The 20820-nt window shown below is 40.5% G+C and overlaps 2 protein-coding genes across 2 annotated transcripts; one reads left to right on the top strand and one right to left on the bottom strand.

Annotated features, from left to right (window-relative positions):
• On the top strand, window positions 1–225 carry SERLADRAFT_345841 (uncharacterized protein; the record flags this gene model as incomplete). Its single annotated transcript, XM_007313133.1, has 1 exon — window positions 1–225. One exon carries the CDS (start codon window positions 1–3, stop codon window positions 223–225), a length of 225 nt encoding a protein of 74 aa, XP_007313195.1.
• Window positions 226–14380: 14155 nt separating this feature from the next.
• On the bottom strand, window positions 14381–18975 carry SERLADRAFT_432960 (uncharacterized protein; the record flags this gene model as incomplete). Its single annotated transcript, XM_007313132.1, has 11 exons — window positions 14381–14493; window positions 14541–14621; window positions 14673–14889; window positions 14941–15086; window positions 15165–15263; window positions 16179–16516; window positions 17068–17487; window positions 18310–18329; window positions 18375–18548; window positions 18603–18679; window positions 18768–18975. 11 exons carry the CDS (start codon window positions 18973–18975, stop codon window positions 14381–14383), a joined length of 1893 nt encoding a protein of 630 aa, XP_007313194.1.
• Between the last annotated feature and the right edge of the window lie 1845 nt (window positions 18976–20820).

The raw sequence follows: 20820 nt of genomic DNA, 5'->3' as shown, positions 1-20820 counted from the left end.
ATGCATGAATCGCAAACGGCTGCATATATCACAGCACGCAGCCCAGCATCAGGACTCCATGGAAAGACCCCATATGAAATACTGTGTAAAAGGAGAGTTGATCCAACTTTGTTTCGCCCTTTCGGATGCCAAGCATATCCCTTGATTCCAAAAGACAAAAGGCAAAGGAAGTTTTACTCCAAGGGGCGCAAAGCCATAATGATTGGCTACACACATGGAAAATAAGCCTACAAACTCCTAGACACTGAAAAATGAACTGTGTTTTCCAGTCGGCATGTCATATTCAATGAATCCAGAAAGGTACAAAAGGACAACACTGCTCCCTGGAACACAGACACTAGCACAGATCAGTGGGAGGGACTTATTCCAGAGAATGCTCACTATCCAGAACAAAAAAAATTGGAGGAGGATGATCCTGACCCTCGGATCCAAGATCCAAATGAATTGCAAATGGAACCACATCTCCAAGGAGACGTTCCACAAGCAATGGAACCATATCAGCATGAAGATGTTCCAAGAGCAGTAGGGCAATACCTCCGTGGAGACGTTCCGAGAGCAGTGGGAGCACCTGATCAGCTAAGACATCCTCCACAACAGTCTCTACAATCAAGACCTGAAAACTGGCCATCTTCAGAATGGAAACCCAAATTAGAGTCACAGTCAGTGGGAGGACAGCCCCTCAACATACAGCCAGCTGATGTGGAAAAAGTCCGAATACAGCTAGACAGCCTGTCCATTGGATCAGCTTCTGGAAGGCATACAATGCCTCCGAGGAGTGATTCAACACCTTCAGGAGTGAGTGGGGCAACACACACACAAATGCGTCTACTCCCTGGAGTACCTGCACAAGTTCCTAAAAGAGCAGTCATGCCTGCTGAAGTCCTAGGAGCACACAGAAGCAGTCGCCAGACCCGTCCTGCAGACAAAAACCGAGATTATCAAAGGACTCTGGATGAGGAACAGTCTCAAAAAGAGCAGCATGACAACTCCATGAAGAAATTTAACACTCCTGAGGTTCATGAAGAAACATCTAATACAGAGGAGACATTCTTTGCTGGAATAGCAAGTACTGGTCCATCTAACACAGACCTTCCAAGGACACTAAAGGAAGCCTTATCACGTCCGGATGGAGAATTATGGATGTCTGCCTTGGAGGAGGAACTCCTAAGTCTCAATACTAATGCAGTATATGACACTGTTCCACTTCCGAAGGGAGTAAAACCCATCACATCAAAACCTGTGTTCCGGATCAAGTTTGATCAAAACGGAAACATTGAGAGATACAAACAAACTCTGGATTGTTGCACGAGGTTTTACTCAAAGGGAGGGCATTGATTACCAGGAGGTTTTTGCTCCGGTTGCAAACTTAGAGTCAATCCAAATTATTCTAGCCCTGGCAGCAAAGTACAACCTAGAATTTGATCAAATGGACATATCTACAGCTTATCTCAATGGAGAACTTGAAGAAGAACTGTACATGCTTCCTCCAGGGGGTGTTTCTATCCAACCTGGATACTGCTGGAGATTGAAGAAATCCATCTACGGGTTAAAACAAGCTGGTCGTACATGGAACAAAACTTTTGATCGCAAGCTCCAGGAGCTTGGTTTCACAAGACTAAATGCAGAAACATGTCTCTATGTATCTTGGGACAACAAACAAATATGCTTTGTTGTTGTCTATGTAGATGACCTCCTCCTAGGAGCTTCATCCCAAAAATTCATGGATATCACAAAAGCCAAACTCAAATCCATATTCAAAATGCGGGACCTTGGAGAAGTAAAATACATCCTCAGAATAGAAATCCAACATGATTGTTCAAACAAAACAATATCCCTATTGCAATGCCAATACATTGACACAGTCCTGGAGCGTACTGGAATGAAGAACTGCAAACCAGTATGGACACCGATGGCCCATGAATCAAAACTCCTCGCAAACACTCCAGGGGAAGATATTGTGCAACACGAGATGTATATTGAAGGGCGTCAAGTGTCATATCTCTCAATTGTAGGCTCCCTCATGTATGCCATGCTCGGAATCCGCCCAGACATTGCCTACATCGTTGGAATACTAAGCAGGCATAGCTCAGCTCCAAGGAGCCATCACTGAGAAGCTGCAAAATGTGTCCTCTAATATCTGAAAGCAACCAGGGACATGGAACTACAATATGATGGCACAGATGTCTCCATGGACATGGATTTCTATGGATATTCAGATGCAGATTGGTCTGGAGACCCAGACACGTCTCAATCAACATCAGGGTTTGTCTTTATCACCATCCGAGGAGCAATCTCCTGGACAAGCAAAAGACAAAGCATGGTAGCTTTATCCTCCACAGAGTCAGAGTACATTGGATTGAGCAATGCTGGACAACACCTTGCATGGCTTCAGACACTTTTTGAAGAAATTGGACATGCTCAAAATGGACCTACAACATTGCACTGTGACAATCAAGCAGCTATTATTCTTACACTAGATCCACAGTTCCGTGCTCTCACAAAACACATTCAACAGAAATATCATTTTATCCGAGATGACTTAGTATTAAAGGGAGAGGCAGTAATCACATATGTTCCTACAGGAGATATGGTTGCCGACATTCTCACTAAACCCCTCACTCACGAAAAACACTGGAAATTCTCTAAAGCTATGGGACTACGGTTGCACTCGAGTGGGAGTGACAAAACCGGATAAACCCGGTCTCTGCAAAAGCAGCCATTGTTCTCCATGGAGCATAGCCACCACTCCATGGAGTAACTATTGTTCTCCTAGGAGTTATTATACTGTAGCGAGTAGCACCTCTGACTATAAGTAGTAGGGGGTTTAGTATAGGAATACCTCAGTCGTTTCTATAGCCTCTAGGGCAGCGGCTGAGTTTCACTTAGTTTTATTAGCACAAAGGTTTTCTCCTTAAATTAGAGGGAAACTTATATTTGGCTTTTATTTTAGCTCAGCTTTGAGGCACTCAAAAACTACTCCTAATGTAATTTATAAAACCTAAGAGCTGACACTCCACATGCAGACGCCAGCATGGATAGAGTGCACTACACCTGCTTTGACATTTATATCTCATATATCCTTGTCCTACATAATACTGATAAGTGCAATTTTGCAATCCCATATACCCCAAAGTTCAAAATTATCTTCATTTTCTTACTTGTATACTACTATTTTCATAACTATTTTCTTCTTTCACTTGCTACCTTTATACTTGTAGCTAGTTAACTCCATTCATTCTTGATTTATCCTCATCACCTGTTTGGCCATGCTCAACCAAGGTCTGGCCCCCATATTATATCTCCAGCAACCAGTCTATATAAAGGCTTTATTAAAGTCAGTGTTCCTCCAATACACTTCTCTGGTTGTGGTAATTCAATATACTAAAAATAATAGAGAAATACTCAGTCAATTGTAGAATGACTGAGGTAAAACTAGTGTAAGTGGAGAAACAAAGTATTGTGAGATATTGTAAGTCTAAAATCAGAAAAGGAAGGTGTTTCCCGCGCATTGTCGATGATAAGAACTGTTGTTAGAAAAAAAAACACACAAAAACAAACTTACACACAATCCTCCCAGATTCCACAGAACTTGTTTATGGGCTTTTCCTCCTAGAACAGTGGAGTGGTCTGGTTGTTTGTGGGGTGGTACGTATAACGATCCTTCAAAGTAAAACCCAAAGATGTATGGGTGTGTGGTTTTGAGAAGGAGGGATAGTTGGAATGCAGAAGGATAGGGGCTTTGTAGCGAGTATAGACAAGCACTACCTTGCTAATAGTAGCACAAGGTAGGTTTGAGAATGACAATATGATGAGGTGACAAAGTTCCCAGTGATAGCAGGCTCCTGACGCATAGACTGTAGTGCTCAGAAGGACTCTAATCAAAAGGGATAACAATCACTTTCAAAAAGTGATGAGTGACGATGACAGCAGTTGACAGTGGTAGCAGTGGGAAGTGTTGTGACCACACTGGATCACAAGTAGTAGTGAGTAGTGAACTTGAGATTAGAGAAGAAGTCTGGATTTGAGTTCTTGTTGTTTTACAAGGTAAAATACAGGGGTTTATATAGTAAAAGAAAAGTAGGCTATGCACAGTATAGCTGTGCAAAAAGAATGAGAAAGAACATGAAGGAAGGAATGTATGCTGATGAATCCTGCATAGGTAGTACAGGATAAGATTGTAAAAAAAAAGGAAAAAAAAAGGGATAGAACAATGAATGCTGTGAATAATGTCACAGGTTTGTATAGCCATAAAGTAAAGTCCAATAGCGGCAAGGCAAAACACTATCAGTATCAACACAGTTCCTTTATTGTCAGTCAGGCATTCTAAAAAATATGTGTCCATATAAATGATTCAAAAATCAAAAATAATCACACTGTAAATGAATGTTCTGCTGAAAAAAAGAAACTGGAGCCAGTGGTCCACCACCTAGTCCAAATCCAATGGTTCCATGGCCTTACCAATAGGCTGGTTGTACTGGACCACCTGGTCAAACGAGGGAGGGAGGGGAGTAGTCCCAATTTGGAACAAGTGAGTCCCAGGAAGCGTGTGGTAGGTGTAGCTGTAGCGAAGACGATGGACAAAAGATAAGTGTACCCAAGTGAATGGGACAGCAATGAACATGAGCAACGCAAGGGGATGAACCTTCTCCAGCTCAAAAACTACCCACCCACGCTCCAACCAGGCAAGATGAGTGACCGATGTTTTGATAGTATATGATGGTAGATTGACGTCATTAAGATGGACCTGTTGCCCAATTTGAACCGGCCGCCAGGGCTTTGCTGATATCAGCAGTGGAACATGGTAGTTGACGGATCGGCGACGGAAGCAGATAGGAAGTGGTGACATCAGAAATGGTGGGGGAGCAAAGAAGATGAGGAGGAGGAGGCTGGAGGTGACGAGGAGGTGAACTAAAATGGGGATCCAGAAACGACCGTCGGGTGAGAATAAAAACGAGAGTAAGGGACCCATGGTGGGGCTAGGCAAAGGAAGGGAAGTGAAGGAAACAACAAAAGCAAGGGCGTAATGCAATGTGTAGCCAGTGGCAACACAAAAATTTGCCAAAATGCCGAAACGCGGAAAGTACTGAATGAAAAAGCAAAGGTGAGCGTGACTGGATTGCTATTCCACGTGGCACTGTGCCTGTGTGGCGCAAAGGCGAGTCTTTTGAATATTCGCTTTGTTATTGACACCTGTTCATGCTACCAATCAATTTTGGTGCATGACGCAATCCTGATCAGGCTACACCCAGAATAGAAACCCTTCCCTTAATCCCCGATGGCTTCCTCTTCAATTCACATTCTAAACAGCCACACACTGGTCGGGACTGCATGGCCAGTTCACAGCTGTACATTCAGAATTTGATATACGACAAATTTGTATTATTGCTTGTTGAGAAGTCAAAGCAGCTTATCTGGCCTGTTTGGACGTTGCACACACCTACAGCACTTATGTTGGCGCTGGGGCGACTGACTCAAGGCCATTCTCAGCTTTCCGTCCCCCTGCATTTTTGGCACGGAAGCCATGCCATACCGTGGCTTCCAGGCCAAAGCTCGCAGATCAAAGCTTTACTACAGTACATACATAAGACCGTTCCCCATGAGCACCCAGACTGGGGTAGCTGAGGGTAATTAGGGTTAAGATGCGCAAATGTGCACTTTGTAAAGTTAGAAGTTCTTTCCCACAATAGAAAACTGGTATTGCTGCTTGTCTGCCACATCACCCCACCCTTATAGGTATGATTCATAGGCTTGTCCACTTATATATATTTCTCTGGTCCCATTCACCCTTGCTTTACTACACTTTTGACCCAATTTTTATGCCTAACCATAGCAGAGCACATAACTTCCCACAGGGTCGAGGCTGAGGTCTCCTCAGCCATGCAGGGAGCCTGACCAAGCTGTAAGAGAAGAGTTTGACCCAAATGTGGGGGCTTTAGATGATGAACAAGAGAATGGTACACACTTTCCTGTTGACCCAAAGCATCTATTTTTTGAATACTCTTCACCTTATGGAAAAACTCAGGATACAACCCCCATCTGAAACTCCTGCTAACACAGATATTGGGGGTCTGCAGCATGCTCCTATTCCAGCTGCAATAGAACCCCCTGAACCAGGATGTGTTGGTTCCACAGATGATGTCTATCATTTTTTCAAACATACAGAGGAGGGAACCACTTGTACCTATTGTCAGTACATCAATATCCCTACTCCTTAGTTTCCTCATGTGATACAAACCTTTCCAGAGACCTTTTCAACGCCAATCCAGAAGACTTCCAGCAAAAATGGTCTCAGAAGAGAGGAAAATGTTCTCGCAATTACATCTATAAATCTGATGAATCTACTTCTGTTCTCCGTCCCCATATAGAGAAATTTCATTATGAGGAGTGAAAGCAGCTTGCAATACGGCATCAATGGGTTGTTACTCTTCTAATGACTAGGAAAGGACTTCAGGACAGAGAAGTAGTGAATGGGTTGGCATTGGCTAGTGATCGAACTGCTGTTGATGCCTCTGGCATACAATCCAGAGGAGGTTGTAGTGGGCTTGGAGATATGGGAAGCCAGGAGTCTCATGCACATCCAGAGTTCTCCATCAGAGCCTTTTATGAACATCTGGTCAACTTTATTGTTGCTGATGACCAAGTAAGTAACAAGAGTGTTTTCAAAGATAAGCTGACTCTCTTATAATTATGGATTTAGTCTTTGAACATGGTTAAGCATCCAGAATTTTGAAAACTTCTTTTACTATTACGACATGAACTCCAAGAGGAAGATATACGTCATCAAACAAAGCTACATGAGCTTATTATTGAAGCATGGCAAAATTGTTTCATGCTATTGAAAGATGACATGACAGTGAGTATAGCATCTTTTATTCAGCTTTGTATCTTAATTTATTTTCTAGCACGCTGTGGGTCAAATTTTTTGTACTGCTGATATATGGTCTAGTAAATCACAATGAGCATATTCTGCTGTGACAGCGCATTATATTGTTAGAGAAGAGGCTACTCAGGGACTCCATTCCAAGGCAGCCCTTATTGCATTTCATTGTTTGAAGGGAAACCATTCTGGCAAGGCATTAGCACGTACTATCAGGCATCTCTTGGACAGGGCTGGTATAACTGTTAATGTGAGTGTATATTGTATATGAATCCAAGCGGATGTATAATCACAAGAGATATTTAGGTTGGCCACTTCACTATGGATAATGCAGAAAACAATGCAATGTGCATGGAGCATCTTTCTACCATGCTTCAAGAAAGAGAAATAGACTTCAACCCACAAGAACGATGGATCATGTGCTTCCCTCACATTTTTAATATCTGTGTCAAGCATACAATTGATGAGTTCTCAAGTGCCAACTATGAAGCTCTATCAGATAATTGGGTAAACAATCTTTCACAGGGCTTTCCAGATTTGGAGGAATATAGAGAGGCTCTTAAATGGGACCCTATTACTCTTAGAAGAGCTGTTGTTGAAGCTATATGAGCTTCAGGACAAAGGAAAGATGAATTTAGGAATTTAATTTTGGCAGGTGATAAGAGAAACTGGTTCAAAGAAACACCAACTAGGAAAGCAGAAAAACTCCCTGCTGTAGAGCTTTTGTGGGATGTGCGCACAAGGTGGGATTCAGTTTACTTTATGATACACAGACTGAGGGAACTTAAGCTAGTAAGTTGTGGTCTATACTATCATTAGGGAAAAACTATAAAAAAATAGGCCATCAAACATTTTTATCACAGCCCCACAATGCTGAAATTAACAATATCTTATTAACCCATGCTGAATGGTTAGTGTTGCAGGATTTTGAGATTATTCTTATGGTAAGTGTTTTTCTCATGGTATTCTATCTATCTGATGATCCTTTTTTATTAGGTACCTCACATTGCACAACAAGTAATGTCTGGAGAGTCAATGCCTCTCCTTGGAGGATGCATTCCAATGCTAGAAACTGTGACGACGCAATGGGAAACCCTAGCGGAAAATAGTCCACGCCTTAGCATTTTTACTTCTATTGCCTTAAAATGGGCTAACAAATATTATCAACAAGTGGATAATACAAGTGCCTATATTTTGGCCATGCGTAAGTGATTTTATTTGGAGCGATACAATGTTTAATCTCTTCTTTTATAGTGATCATGCCCACAATACAATTTTCCTGGATTAGCAAACATTGGGAAAACTGCTATATCAGACAAGCCAAATCAACAATCCTGGACACAGTAAGTAGTTTATACACAAGAAATAGAATAAAGTATGGTCGCTTATTCATGAACTAGATGCGAGAACATAAGTCTTCCCAATTGCAAGCTTCAGAGCCTCAAGAGCTATCTCAGTCAACTTCTAGTCTTGCATATATGTCACTTGCAGATACATATGGTATTTCTGATATGCAAATGGGAAGGAAACAGGGAACAGCACCTACAGCACATTCTGTGGAGGAAGAATATAATGTCTATGCCTTGGCTCCACTTTCATGTGAGGGTACAAGTCCTCTAAATTTTTGGGCAGTACACAAATCATCTTATTTCATCTATAGTCTGGTTTGTGACTTTTGTGCAGGCAGATGGGAAAGTTTTTCCAACTCTCTTTGCTATAGCAATGGATTATCTTCCAATTTAAGCCTCATATGTTCCTTGTGAATGAGTATTATCATCAAGTAGTGAAACAGATACAAAAAATGTAATTGTATCAGCCCTCTACTGACTGATGGAAGCACTCCAGGTACTCAAGTTCTACCTGAAGAAGGAGCGATTAAATTTTACTTCAGGATGGCAAGTTAGAACAGAAGAAATGATGGATGATAAGTCTCCTGATATGGATCTTCTTCATACTTTGCTTGATGCTGATACAAATACATCTGCTGATGTACTGAATGCTATTCTCCAAGCGGTAGAAGAGGACCCATAGCTTCTTTTATTTATATTATACTTTACAACTATATAAGGTTGCTGTAGACTAGAATGAATTAGTTCTATCAAACAACAATATCCCTGTCTGAGTTGTGTGGGCATTATCACAGCTTACAATCTTGCATAGGTTAGAGAAGGTGTTTATTTTAGGTTGAAACCAGTTGAGAATGGAAATCAAATTGAAATTGATAATTTTATTTATTTAATTAAACCCTATAAACCAAATTAGGCCTTAACCAAGAATAACCAACTCAAAACCAACCATAACTGATCTGCAGCAACACTACATCCCACCTCATAAGGGTATTTTACTACGTACTTTAAGTTCTGTCTAATTGTTTTCTTTTATCTCTGCTGTGCTTTACCTTTCTTCAGGTGTAATAGAGTTGTACTGAAATCATTAGCAGCCCCTGAAAAGGGTTTTTAGTTCTTATCTACAAAACTTTTGATTTTATATTTTGTGGTGGTCAAATACAATACAAAGACTTTGCTAATATTAGAGTTAATTTTGCACATTTTTCATTTTGCTACAGCATATCATGAATAACTTACTATGAACACAAAATCAAGATAACTATCACATAAAACATGTCTGTTTGATTTAACTAATAACAAACTTGAGTTTATATGTCTAAAATATCTCAACTTTATGCAAGGGCTGGCTATCAAATGACAACATGATAAAATATTTTGTCACAATTTGAATGATACAATAATATGTGGCCCACTGTAGCTGCTATAAATGTCCTTCCAAAAAAAAATACAAAGTTTCATTGCTATCTGACCTCTCTCAGGCTCGGCGACTTCAATCTCAGACTGGCTGAAACACCCCCTGTGGCTGTGTCTACAAGTAAATCTCACTATACTAATGTACTAGTAGTAAGACAATGTGCCTCCCAATGGCTGTGGGTGTATTACGGGAATACAAAGTAATATTTTCAGTCATTCCAGACCGTAGGTTCATTGCGCGTGTTGCCAGATGGTGAAACAAAACCTATATTTGGCAAAGCAATTGCACCACTTTTCAGTGCAGTCAACATAATAATATAGCAGGGTATCTATTGAGGTGAGTACTGAGACAAGGCTTATTATGTGCAAGTCTTATGTACAAGTATCTAGGAATAGCAAGCCTGTAATTTAGTGTAACAGACAGTTGCAGTCTAGCACTGGTGAACCTATGGATCAAAACATACATTACAAGTACTCTGAACTCCCCCACTAATACTACATATATATTTGGCTATGGAGTTGTTCTGGGGATGTGATGTGTGTGGAATTATCCTCCTCTACATTCTAGGATAGTCCTGCAGTGATCATGGGATGGTCCCACAGTGCTTATGGGATATCCCATGTGTAAAGTGGGACGGTCCTGTAGTGTTCCTTGGATATACCATACCTGAACTTGGTGGCAATAATATGTTCACCTGTTGGAATCTGGTATTGTTTTGTGTATCCATGGTTGCTGGAGACTATATTTAAAACTAGAGCTCTCAAGGGCCAGAGACCATCTGCTGTGTTGTACTTTGGGATAGACTTATACAGACAAAATACCTTTATAATCTTCACTCAATTTTCATACAGATGTTCAGGTAGCTGCAATAAGGTGCAACCACTGGCACCGGTTGCCTAGGGTTCTAATATGGCTGAATAAAGTAAACTGTTTGGAAAATCCAAATTAGTTGGTCTAGGGTTGCAAAGTGTTGAACCAACTGCACATGGTTATAAATTGAGGAAGAATTGATTCTGAGGTATCTGATGTATTATATACTCCTGTGTCAGAATTCAGCCTTTTAATCTTCTTGTACAATAATCTTCCATAGTATATCTGGAGCCAACTGCCTACAAATAGACCAGATTTAGGATAAAGGTTGGAGAGGTAGTAACAGAGTAAATGCCTGATAATCCAACTCTATCTGACTCATTGGCTCTGAATAATGATGAAGGATATTGTGTTTTGGAGACCTGAAGCTTATGGGTCAAGTGTTAAACATGAAATCTGGCAGTGACTAGACTTTCCAAGGTTAACTCCCTATATACCTGTTGGAATAGTCAAGGTCAAAGCCTGTTAGCCTTGTTAGACAACACATGTCATGAGTTGACATTAGTACAAGGGCTGGTAGCTCAGTTGGTTAGAGCACCACTATATATAGGCAAAGGTCCTGGGTTCAATCCCCGGCTGGTCCACTTTGCTTTTATGCACTCCCTGTGGTCAGGTGGCTATGTGAGGTCACATGGCTAAATCCAATATTGTGAGGCTATGAGAAGACTATAAAAGAGATGTTCTCAGTCTTATTTTCAAGAGACTGTTATTGAATAGTAAACTACCTATAAAAGAGATGTTCTGATGGTTTAATGTGAGTATAATGATATAATGAGAACTGTAGAGTAGACAGACATACCTCAGTCTTATTATCAAGAGACTGAGGTTTGTATAAGGTAGAATGCTACGAGTTTTGGAGTAAGCATGGGAAATATTAGCTTATGTAATGTCAAAGAAAAGCGGTCAATTCATGAAGGAAAAAGAAGGTAGAATAGGAAAGAGAGAATTATATCTATAGAGTGAGTGTAATATACCAACAATACCTTTGTCACAAATGGATTGGGATTTAGGCAAGACACCAGATATAATATCTTCAAGATATATCAGTAAACCATTTCTCATAAACCTATGACCACTGTTGGATAATTCTATCCTGCATGTTGTATATCCCTTGGCCTATATGGGATTGTCCCATGAGCACTGTGGGACCATCCCAACCTATATTTGGGATGCCCTATAACCACTGTGGCCCATGCCATCCCAGTTGGAATATGTGATGTCCCAACCTGCATTAAAGATATCCCATGACCTGTATAGCAGTTGTCCTATAGCGGCTACTGTAGGGACCATCCCAGCCTCCATATAGAAGACCCCAATCAGTTATGTGGAACATTCTTACCTACTTACAGGCTTTCTCTTTTCACAATCTCAGATATTATATTCTTGAACCTAATCACCTTGACTAGTCTGATTTGTGCTTTCACTTATGTCCATCTTTGACTCAAACACTTTTATTTATGTGTGTATTTAACACTGTTTTCCTTCAGTAACATTTCCACCCTTCTTCAATAATATTTCTTGATGACCTTACTTTATTTTGATACAGCAAGAGTATTACCAGTTTGGCTACAAATACATACATCAATAGTTATTGGATTTATTATCATATAATAGTATGCCATACTCCTTTAAAAATGTTTTTTCTGCCAAACCTAAATTGATTATCAGCTTTTCTATAATAACATTACCCTCCACTTTTCATTTCTATATGACACTGCTAAAAGGACAAGAATAAGCATTCCTAAGCACAAATAGCCAGACATATTCTAGTTATCCATGTGATATATGATTCATCATTCAACACTTCAGTAAACCTGCATTCAAACATCTATTAGTTCATAAAGAGAATATCAAAAGTTCAAAATATTTCCAAAGTCTCTACAAGGGGTAGAGGCATTTCACAGGTTTGATAATTTTTGTGGTTGTTGTATCAGTTGGTGTATTGGCAATATTTTTCAGACTGTGCTGTTTTGAGTTTCATCATGATGTTATGTAGCCTTTGGCAATTAATAATTTGTAATACTCTGAAGCATACTTTTCCTTTTATGACCACAAATATACTCTATGTGTTATTTCATTTTGGATTATATTTACATTACATACATGTGTCAACATTTCAGCAATAAGCCTCTAAAAAATATATATATAACACAGTAAAATGATATTATCCATCCTGTGAAAACAATGTTATATGGTGGTAATTGCTAATCAAGTACTATGTTCATCCCACTGGGACCATCCCAAATAATGGGATGTCCCATTTATATTATATTTGGGATGATCCCAGAGGCAAAAAGTGTGGGACAGACCAGGAAAAATCTACGTTTTAGGTGGATAGATGTACAGTGGGTGATCAATCTAAATGTTAGGCTCCTGGGGGTGCCTGAAGTGCAAATTGGGTGAGTGAGGATACCATTCCATATGGTACTATACTTGCTTATGAAAATTTGGTAAAGTATTTGTAATATAATGTAATGTAGTCTTGCAAAAAGATATGTGTCCATAAAAACACAGTTCCTTTATTGTCAGTCAGGCATTCTAAAAACATATGTGTCATAAAAATAGACATGGTTGTGAAACATGTGATAGATTTAGTAATATATATAATAGGAATATGCATAGATTACTGTTGTTTTTAAAACACTTGTCACAGGTGACACTTCATACTTTTTTGACCTCAAACTCATGAGAATTTTGATTTCAACATTTCTGGACCAAATTCTATTTATTCTTGATGATCCTAAATGGTAAAAATAAGTTGTAGATGCTGGCATCAAGATAATATCTATATAGAAACAAATTTATGTTAGTCTTAGAAATGCCCTTATACTGAGGATGCATGAATTTTCCTGGTTGTTCTATTGTCATAAATGTGAACAAATAAATATAAAAAGTAGGCATTATACTTCTATGAGGTGCTAGTACTAGTTATATAACTTGAAGTCTATATAAACCCATATTATACTACAGTTACAGTTTTGTGAAACTAGTTATCTATTCTTAAAAATATATTTGAATATGTATAGATACCAATAGGTTGTACAAGCATATAGCATAAGCTTAAAGCTTTAGTTTATAGCCTACTTCTCTTCACTTATGTGAATGAAATGGACAGGAAAATTCATATATCCTCAGTATAAGGGCATTTTTAATACTAATATTTTTTCTTTCTATATAAGTATTATTTTTATACCAGCATCTAGGGCTTATTTTTACCTTTCAGGATCATCAAGAATTATAGAATTAGGCCCAAAAATGATGGAATTAAAATTCTCATGAGTTTGAGGTTATAAAAGTGTAAAGTATCACCTGTGACAAGTGTTTTGAAAATAGCAGTAATGATGGGACCAAAATTGTTTATCTGAAGCCACCCATTACCCTCAGTAAAAAGTGTAGTCACATGTAGTCAATAATAATCCAGCAACAGTCTGATATGCAAGAACTATGACTAGAATCCGTATAAATAGTCCTGTAACGGGTCTAATGAAGTCTTATTTCTCGGGGAACATAGAACATAGTCCAGTGAGAGTCCAGCAAGGTCCAGTTCATCTGAAATCTGATGTAGTCCAATTGACATAATAACAGTCATTGGAAGTTCAGTAACAGTCAATCAAAGTCCAATATTAAGTCCAACGTAGTCACATTGCTGAGTCCTAGTAGCACAGAGCATACAATAATATACAAAAGCATACAAAAATCACAACATAATGACAATGAGAGCTCCTGATCAGTCCAAAAGAAAAGCATATACACAATGATGACAATAAAAAAATTTCCTAAAGAACATGATGACGACGACAAGAGAACCACTGATTACTTCTTGGATTTGGATGTTACATTCTTCGCCTTCCGCTGTAATAGTAATGTAAATTAGTAGTTTAGTAAGAGATATAGCGGGCCACTTGCCTTGGACATAATAGACTCGACTTCCACCTCGGAGGGCTGTTTCTTGATGGGTAAGGCCAGGATAATGGTGACCAGATCTGTGAAACCATGTGAGATGATATCGAAGTGTAAAATTGACAATCACCTTTTTTTGTCCGCTGTTTCAGGTTAGTGATGACATTCCCACTAGCCTTGATCCATTCCATCAGCTCCTCTTCTGCAAGACCTGTAAACCGAATGTGAGTCAATAGATATATTGATGGACCTTGGTGATGACTTACTTGTAACCCTGCACAACGATCATCTTTGCCGGCCAAATCTGACCCACCCACTGTGGATTGTTCCATTGATGAGACAGAGGTGGCCACTAAGACAAGGAAAGTGAGAGCCAATGCTGACAAGACAGAAGAGGGGGGATCTGTAGCTGTTGAAATGAAAGACGCAGAGGCTGATGTCATAGAGACCGCTGAAGAAGCCTTTCCCTTAGATACCGGCTGTAAAAGTAGCATCAGTTTGAATATTATGAAATGAGGGAAAGAACTTACTCCTCCAGCTGCCTTCCAGGCAGCCCAGATTTGTTCAAGTATATTGTTGAGATAGTTGTCGGCAAGGAAGGTCAAGGACAAAATCTTTTCCTGGAAACATATGTGCCTCGTTGCAGCGATTAGATGTCTTGCCGTCTCGCAATTACCTATTGCAGTCCAAGATGTTAGTACAGAGGAAGACGTCATTGAACCCAACGTAAACTGATGATGGCCCCATGAAACACCATGGTCATCCTCATTGAATTTGGGGGAATTGGGGTCAGCACACTCGATGCGCTCAATAAATTTGAGCACAAGGGAGGAAGGGGGGCCGGGGGAGAAGCCTGTAGAGAGTTCCTGTTAGTTTTGGTGATTCTGCACCTTTGTGCTACCTATATATTTTCATTCCTTTCTCTATCTATTCTTCTATCATTCACTATTGATTGTGTTCTCTATTATTTTGCCTTTATGGCTGCTTTGTTTACCTTTGTTTACAAAACTTTGGACAGTATTGCAGAGTCCAATGCTCCCTATTCTCTAGTTACTCACATTGGACTCTAGGTACTGTATACCTGTCATACTCTCTAATAATATAGTTACTCACATTGGACTCTAGTTCCAGTCCCTGATTGCTCTCAGCAAGTGGCTAGACACTTCCTTCAAGCTTTGTTCTTAATAGTTCCATAGCGTTGAGAAGGTTGATACCAAAGGAGTTGGAGTCAAGGTTGCGAGTTATGATAGCTAGATTTTGTTAGTGTATGAATAAGTGAAAAATAATGAAAAAAATGTACTTTTCAAGTCAAGATAGAGGAGCTGACCTCTATAAAGTTGACATTGTATTTTTTGGACCCTTTATTTGAGGCAACAGACAGAAATGATGGGGAGGAAGTGATTTTCGAATAGGTACTGAAAATCTGATGTCAGTACAGTAGTAGTAAGAGGAGAAGAAAAAAAGGACTGGCTGGTAGTGGGTGGAGGCATCAATGCGTCCAAGGATGAGTTGTCTATCCTCATCTGTACCTCTGACATGGCCTCTAGAGCTGCGCTGCTCACTGGCCGTTGTTTCTTTGCTGTTTCCAAGACACTTGACCTTGCTCAACGTCATTTTTGAGCTTCCGTTCCTGTTCCTGTTTCTGTTTCTGATGAGATAGCAGTGAGAGTTGTGTCTTCATTGTCATTGCTAATAGCCACCTCATCAACCAGCTTACTAGACCTCAACATTTGGCCAAGGACATGCTTGGTCTTCCAATGGTTCTAACATAGAGTTAGCAGCGGCTGCTGCTGCTCCATCTCTTGGATGATAGCTGCCCACTGAGCCGGGTACACAGATTGATAGTAATTCCGCGACCATTTCTGGGATCGACACTTTGGCAGGGGCAACTGCTCGAGCTTGTTTTGAGTGACGCGGGTGGTAGCTTTGATGGCGGTCCATTCCTCGCTGGAGATCATGGTGCCATCAGCATGTCGGACAGCACATTCTATTGCAGGTTGAGCGGGGTTCTGAGCTGTTAGTCCAGCATCCTCGTCCTTTTTGCAGTCATCAAATTCCCATAGAATCTCAAATGGGTATTGATCAGGGCAGGGCTGGGGGGCTGGGCTTCAGTTGTAGATACTATTAAACGTGCTGGGGTTGGGTTGGCAGCATGTGACACAAAGTCGCTCAGATAGTGTAACGACCAAGAGTTATTTACTCTGGCGCACACAGGAACACACTATGAAGAAGATGATGGGGAGTGGTTACCCCTTAGGCTGCAGTGAGTTAGTTGTGCTAGACAACAGGAGGACTCGCTGAGTCCTTCCCCATGTATTGCTCTTGTATATATACTAAAATACATGAGGTACTGTACAGTTGTAAATAAAGTTCAAAGTCCGATGTCTAACATGTGACCGGTCACATGATGAGTCTAGACACTGGTCAGGTGATGTGTCACATGACTGGTCATGTGACTATGAAAAGTCGAAAATGTAAAGTAAAGTAAATGGTCACATGACTGGTCATGTGACTTGGAAAATAAAAGTAGAAGTACAAAAGTGAAGCGTAAGTAGGTGCTGGTATGTTAATTGTAACAGATAGATGGTAGATATTCCTGCACTAGAATATATAAAAAAGACTGTCAGTAGAGAATTCAGGTTGCATAGGTCACTTACACAGAATTTGTTTGATGACCCAGGGCAGTTTGCAGGTGTGAAACTTCTTGTAGTAGGTGGTGGTTTTCTTGTCGTAAATTAATGTTTTGCTTAGTCAATTCTTGTACTTCATCTTTATACTTCCGGATTTTTTCCTCCGACTCATGTTGCTGGTGGATGTGGATGTGTTCTTTAGCAAGTAGCCCCTCAATCTGCCCGGCGAGCTTGTTCTGGTAAGCTTGACTCTCAAGGAACTGATCAGCCGCAATTTGATATTTTTGAACTGTGGCGCTGAAGTGATGATTTTTCAGAATGTCCTCAAAGCTGAGCGATTCGATCAAGAGTGGGTTGACTGCAATCAATGGGGCTGAGGTTGTGGGCTGTGGGGCAGATGTAGCATAGAGAGGAGGAACTTGGAGAAAAATAATGTCATTAGTCGTACTAAGTGAGTGGAATTTGAATGAGGAAATTTTACTATAGTACAGACTTGATGACAGTGGGTTGTTGTAAGGCTGCAGAGGGTCCATTGTATGTAGAATTGTTGTTGACATGGCAAGCAACGAGCAGCCTGTGTTCACGCAACAAATATCTATTAGTTAGCTTCCTCTTTGGGCACTTTCTTATCTGATGCACCACAGTGTTGGGTTGCAATTGTGTTTTGTCCACTCTCCCCACCTCACACTAATGCCAGGATGATCCAGCCAGCTATGGTGCTGATGCTGACTTGGATGATGAGAATCCTCATATACTCCACAGTAATAGTACTGTTGCCAACTATTCTCCTATTCAAAGGGACCTGCAAGCAAAACTCTTAGATAGAGACAAGTGTCCAGTTGTTCCCCCATCCATCCTCTGTTTCAGAGCCAAGCAGCCTAACAGATTTAGAGATCCACAGCCTCAAACACTACATTGCATGGAAGAAGTCAAATGGTACTGTCAAGGCATATGAACTGCATGCACAGGTATTACAACAAAATGTGTCCTAAGTGAACTCTTGTCAAATATGCGGTTGTTGACAAAGTTGTTGCCAACAAAGCCATCAAGCCTCTATTGAATCCAGTTGTTGTCAATTGCGTCAGTGTGATGAGAGATTTGAGCGCTTACCATTGTAACAAGGAAAGCTACTGTGACATCAGGGATCCAATTAGGAGGGTGTCCATATTTGTGCTGGTAGCTTGCATACCAAGCGTGAGTAAGGTCTGCAAAATTATAAGAAAATAATTAACAATGGTGGCAAGCCCCATGTTAACAAATCTAGCTAACTTGGGGCCCGTAGGGCCATCCTAGAAAGATTGTTAGATCTAATCCTAACGGATAGGTCCACGTACCTCAGGAGTAGGATCCGAAGAGACATTGCCAAAGGCAAATATTGATGCCCTTACCTGTGTGATCCTCCTCTGTGCCCAGCCAGGCATAGATCCATTCACCAGTCCAAAGATCTTGTTGACGATCTCCAAGTAGTTTTGAATTTTTGATGTCCAACTAGCACCAGCGATGCCAATCTGTAAAATATGTTAGCAAAAAGCATTCAGTAGCCAGCGCAAGGAGACACATACCTGATCTACTAAAGTTTTGCCATGCTTGTTCTTGAAATCTAATGAGACCTCTGTGGAACTACGGTAAGCGAGAACATCTAGCGAGATGTAAAAGCAAGCGGTACTTAACCCTCTTCCATTTCTTCGTCAGACACTTAGCTATGTCTACTGCCTAGTCGTTCCTACCTTGTGCTTTTGCAACAGGAGCTCCATAGAGCTCAAAAGCTCTTATGATAAACAATGTGATATCCTTCACAATCTTCATGTAGTTGTTTTCACCGAGTGAGGCTATCCAGGGGGTGGGATTGTTCAGATCCAGAGAGCATAGTGCATCAAATAAAGGTGGGAGTGCTGATGGGATATCTGCTGAGGGAGGCAGTTCGGGGTTAGGCATGTGAACTGGAGAGCGTGGTGGTGAAAAATGAACAAATGTTGTTTTGGGTTCTGAATGGGGCCTAGGAGACATCTGCTGCATTTGAGTCTGCCAAGGCTGATTCTGGGTCACAGTGTTACGCCATGATCATTGTGATCCACTCAATGGCTGTGAATTTGAAGTCAAAGAAGATGCTGTCGGAGGGACTTGGGATGTTGGTGATTTTGACGCAAGATGTGGAGGGGTGTAGGATATGAACTGAGATTGCTGAACCGGGGGCAGCTGAGCTGAAGGGAGTATGGGGTGTGATCTTGAATTGTGGGACCTTCTATTAGTTGTGTTAGGCGATGAGAAGACTAAAAGAGAGTATTTCTCAGTCTTATAATCAAGAGACTAAAATTGAAGGATAATCTACCTAAAAGAGAGTATTTCTAATAGTGTAAAGTGAGTATGATGGTATAAAGTAAACTGTAAAATAACCAGACATACCTCAGTCTCATAATCAAGAGACTGAGGTTTGTGTAAGGCAGAGTGCTACGAGTTTTTGGAATAAGTGTGGGAACATTTTGAGCTTATATAATGTAGTGGAAAAGCAGTCAAGTAGAGATAAAAGAATGGTGTATGGAAATGAAGAAATAAAAGGATAAAATAATAGAATGTGAGTGTATCACAAACCGGATATGCCAACAAGTTGTCCTAGGCTGACTTGAAGTGGCTTGGGGGGTTGCAATTGGCGGCACAAAGAGATTATAACTTGGATAGATTGAAGGCCCAGGATCCAAGTCCAAGTTTGGACTTGGAGTGTTGAGTGGTAAGTACAAGCCTGAATGTAGATTGTCTGGTGCTACAGTTGCTTGCAAGGGTGTGGTACAAATGGTTACAGTGGAAAATGGTCGAGGTGGTCTGGGGAATCTTGGAGGAAGTAGTGGTTGTTATGACGGGGATCAAGCATCTAAAACAAGACTTCAAGTTAGTAGTATGAGCAAATAACACTGTGAATGACGTAGGTACAATGGTTTGGGTCCTACTAGCCCCAACATGGAAGCAGTGTGTGAGCGATCTACACAAATTATTAAAATCGGTAATCACAAACTGGATAGAAAGAGATATGATTCACCGGTACCTGACATCAAAGAGCTGCCGCTAGACCACAAATGAAGAGGTGCAGAGCTCAAGAAGGTGACCTAAGAAGATGGTCAGTAAAATGTATATAAGGAAGTAGATGAACATACATTGTTTAAATCATCATCAGTGGTTAACACCACTGGATCTGACAATAAACCTGAACAGGCTGCCATATATGTAAAACTGTTGTCAGCTCAAATGACTAACTCAGAAAGTGTGATCAGCGCTGATAATTTGAGTTAGCTAAAGGAAAACTCACCATCCCTGTCTTCATACATTAGCTGCGGGGCTAGATTGTTATTTTGGGTCAAATAATCGGGAAGTTGAATGGATGGCACATCATCATCAAAATTTTAAGCTGGAAATAATGGGAAGTCTTGAAAATTTAAAAGATTGTCTTGATCTACAAATATCAGGTTAATCAAAAGAACAATATTGGTAGCACCTGAATCACTCACTCATTGTTAGTGCGCAGGCAGTCTGGATGTAGGGTTGTTATCAATGTAGGGAGATCTATAGGGTAGTCTACTGTGGCCAAGTCTTAAATACTGTACTTAATTAAGAACAACCGTGACTTGAATGCTGAAGTCCGTGAGCCTTGATTTTGCTCTTCTTCAGCCTTGAGTCCTTGTTCAGACCGCAAGAAAAGCTAGGAAGAGTCCCATAATAATATCCACCTCACGCATAACATACATGTGTCCTACATGAACTTACATGCTGGGTGGACTACGGTATGATCAT

Source organism: Serpula lacrymans, assembly GCF_000218685.1.
Source record: "Serpula lacrymans var. lacrymans S7.9 unplaced genomic scaffold SERLAscaffold_2, whole genome shotgun sequence".
Classification (NCBI taxonomy): domain Eukaryota; kingdom Fungi; phylum Basidiomycota; class Agaricomycetes; order Boletales; family Serpulaceae; genus Serpula; species Serpula lacrymans.
Note: the sequence above shows the minus strand (reverse complement) of the source record. Positions and strands in the feature narration are given on the sequence as shown.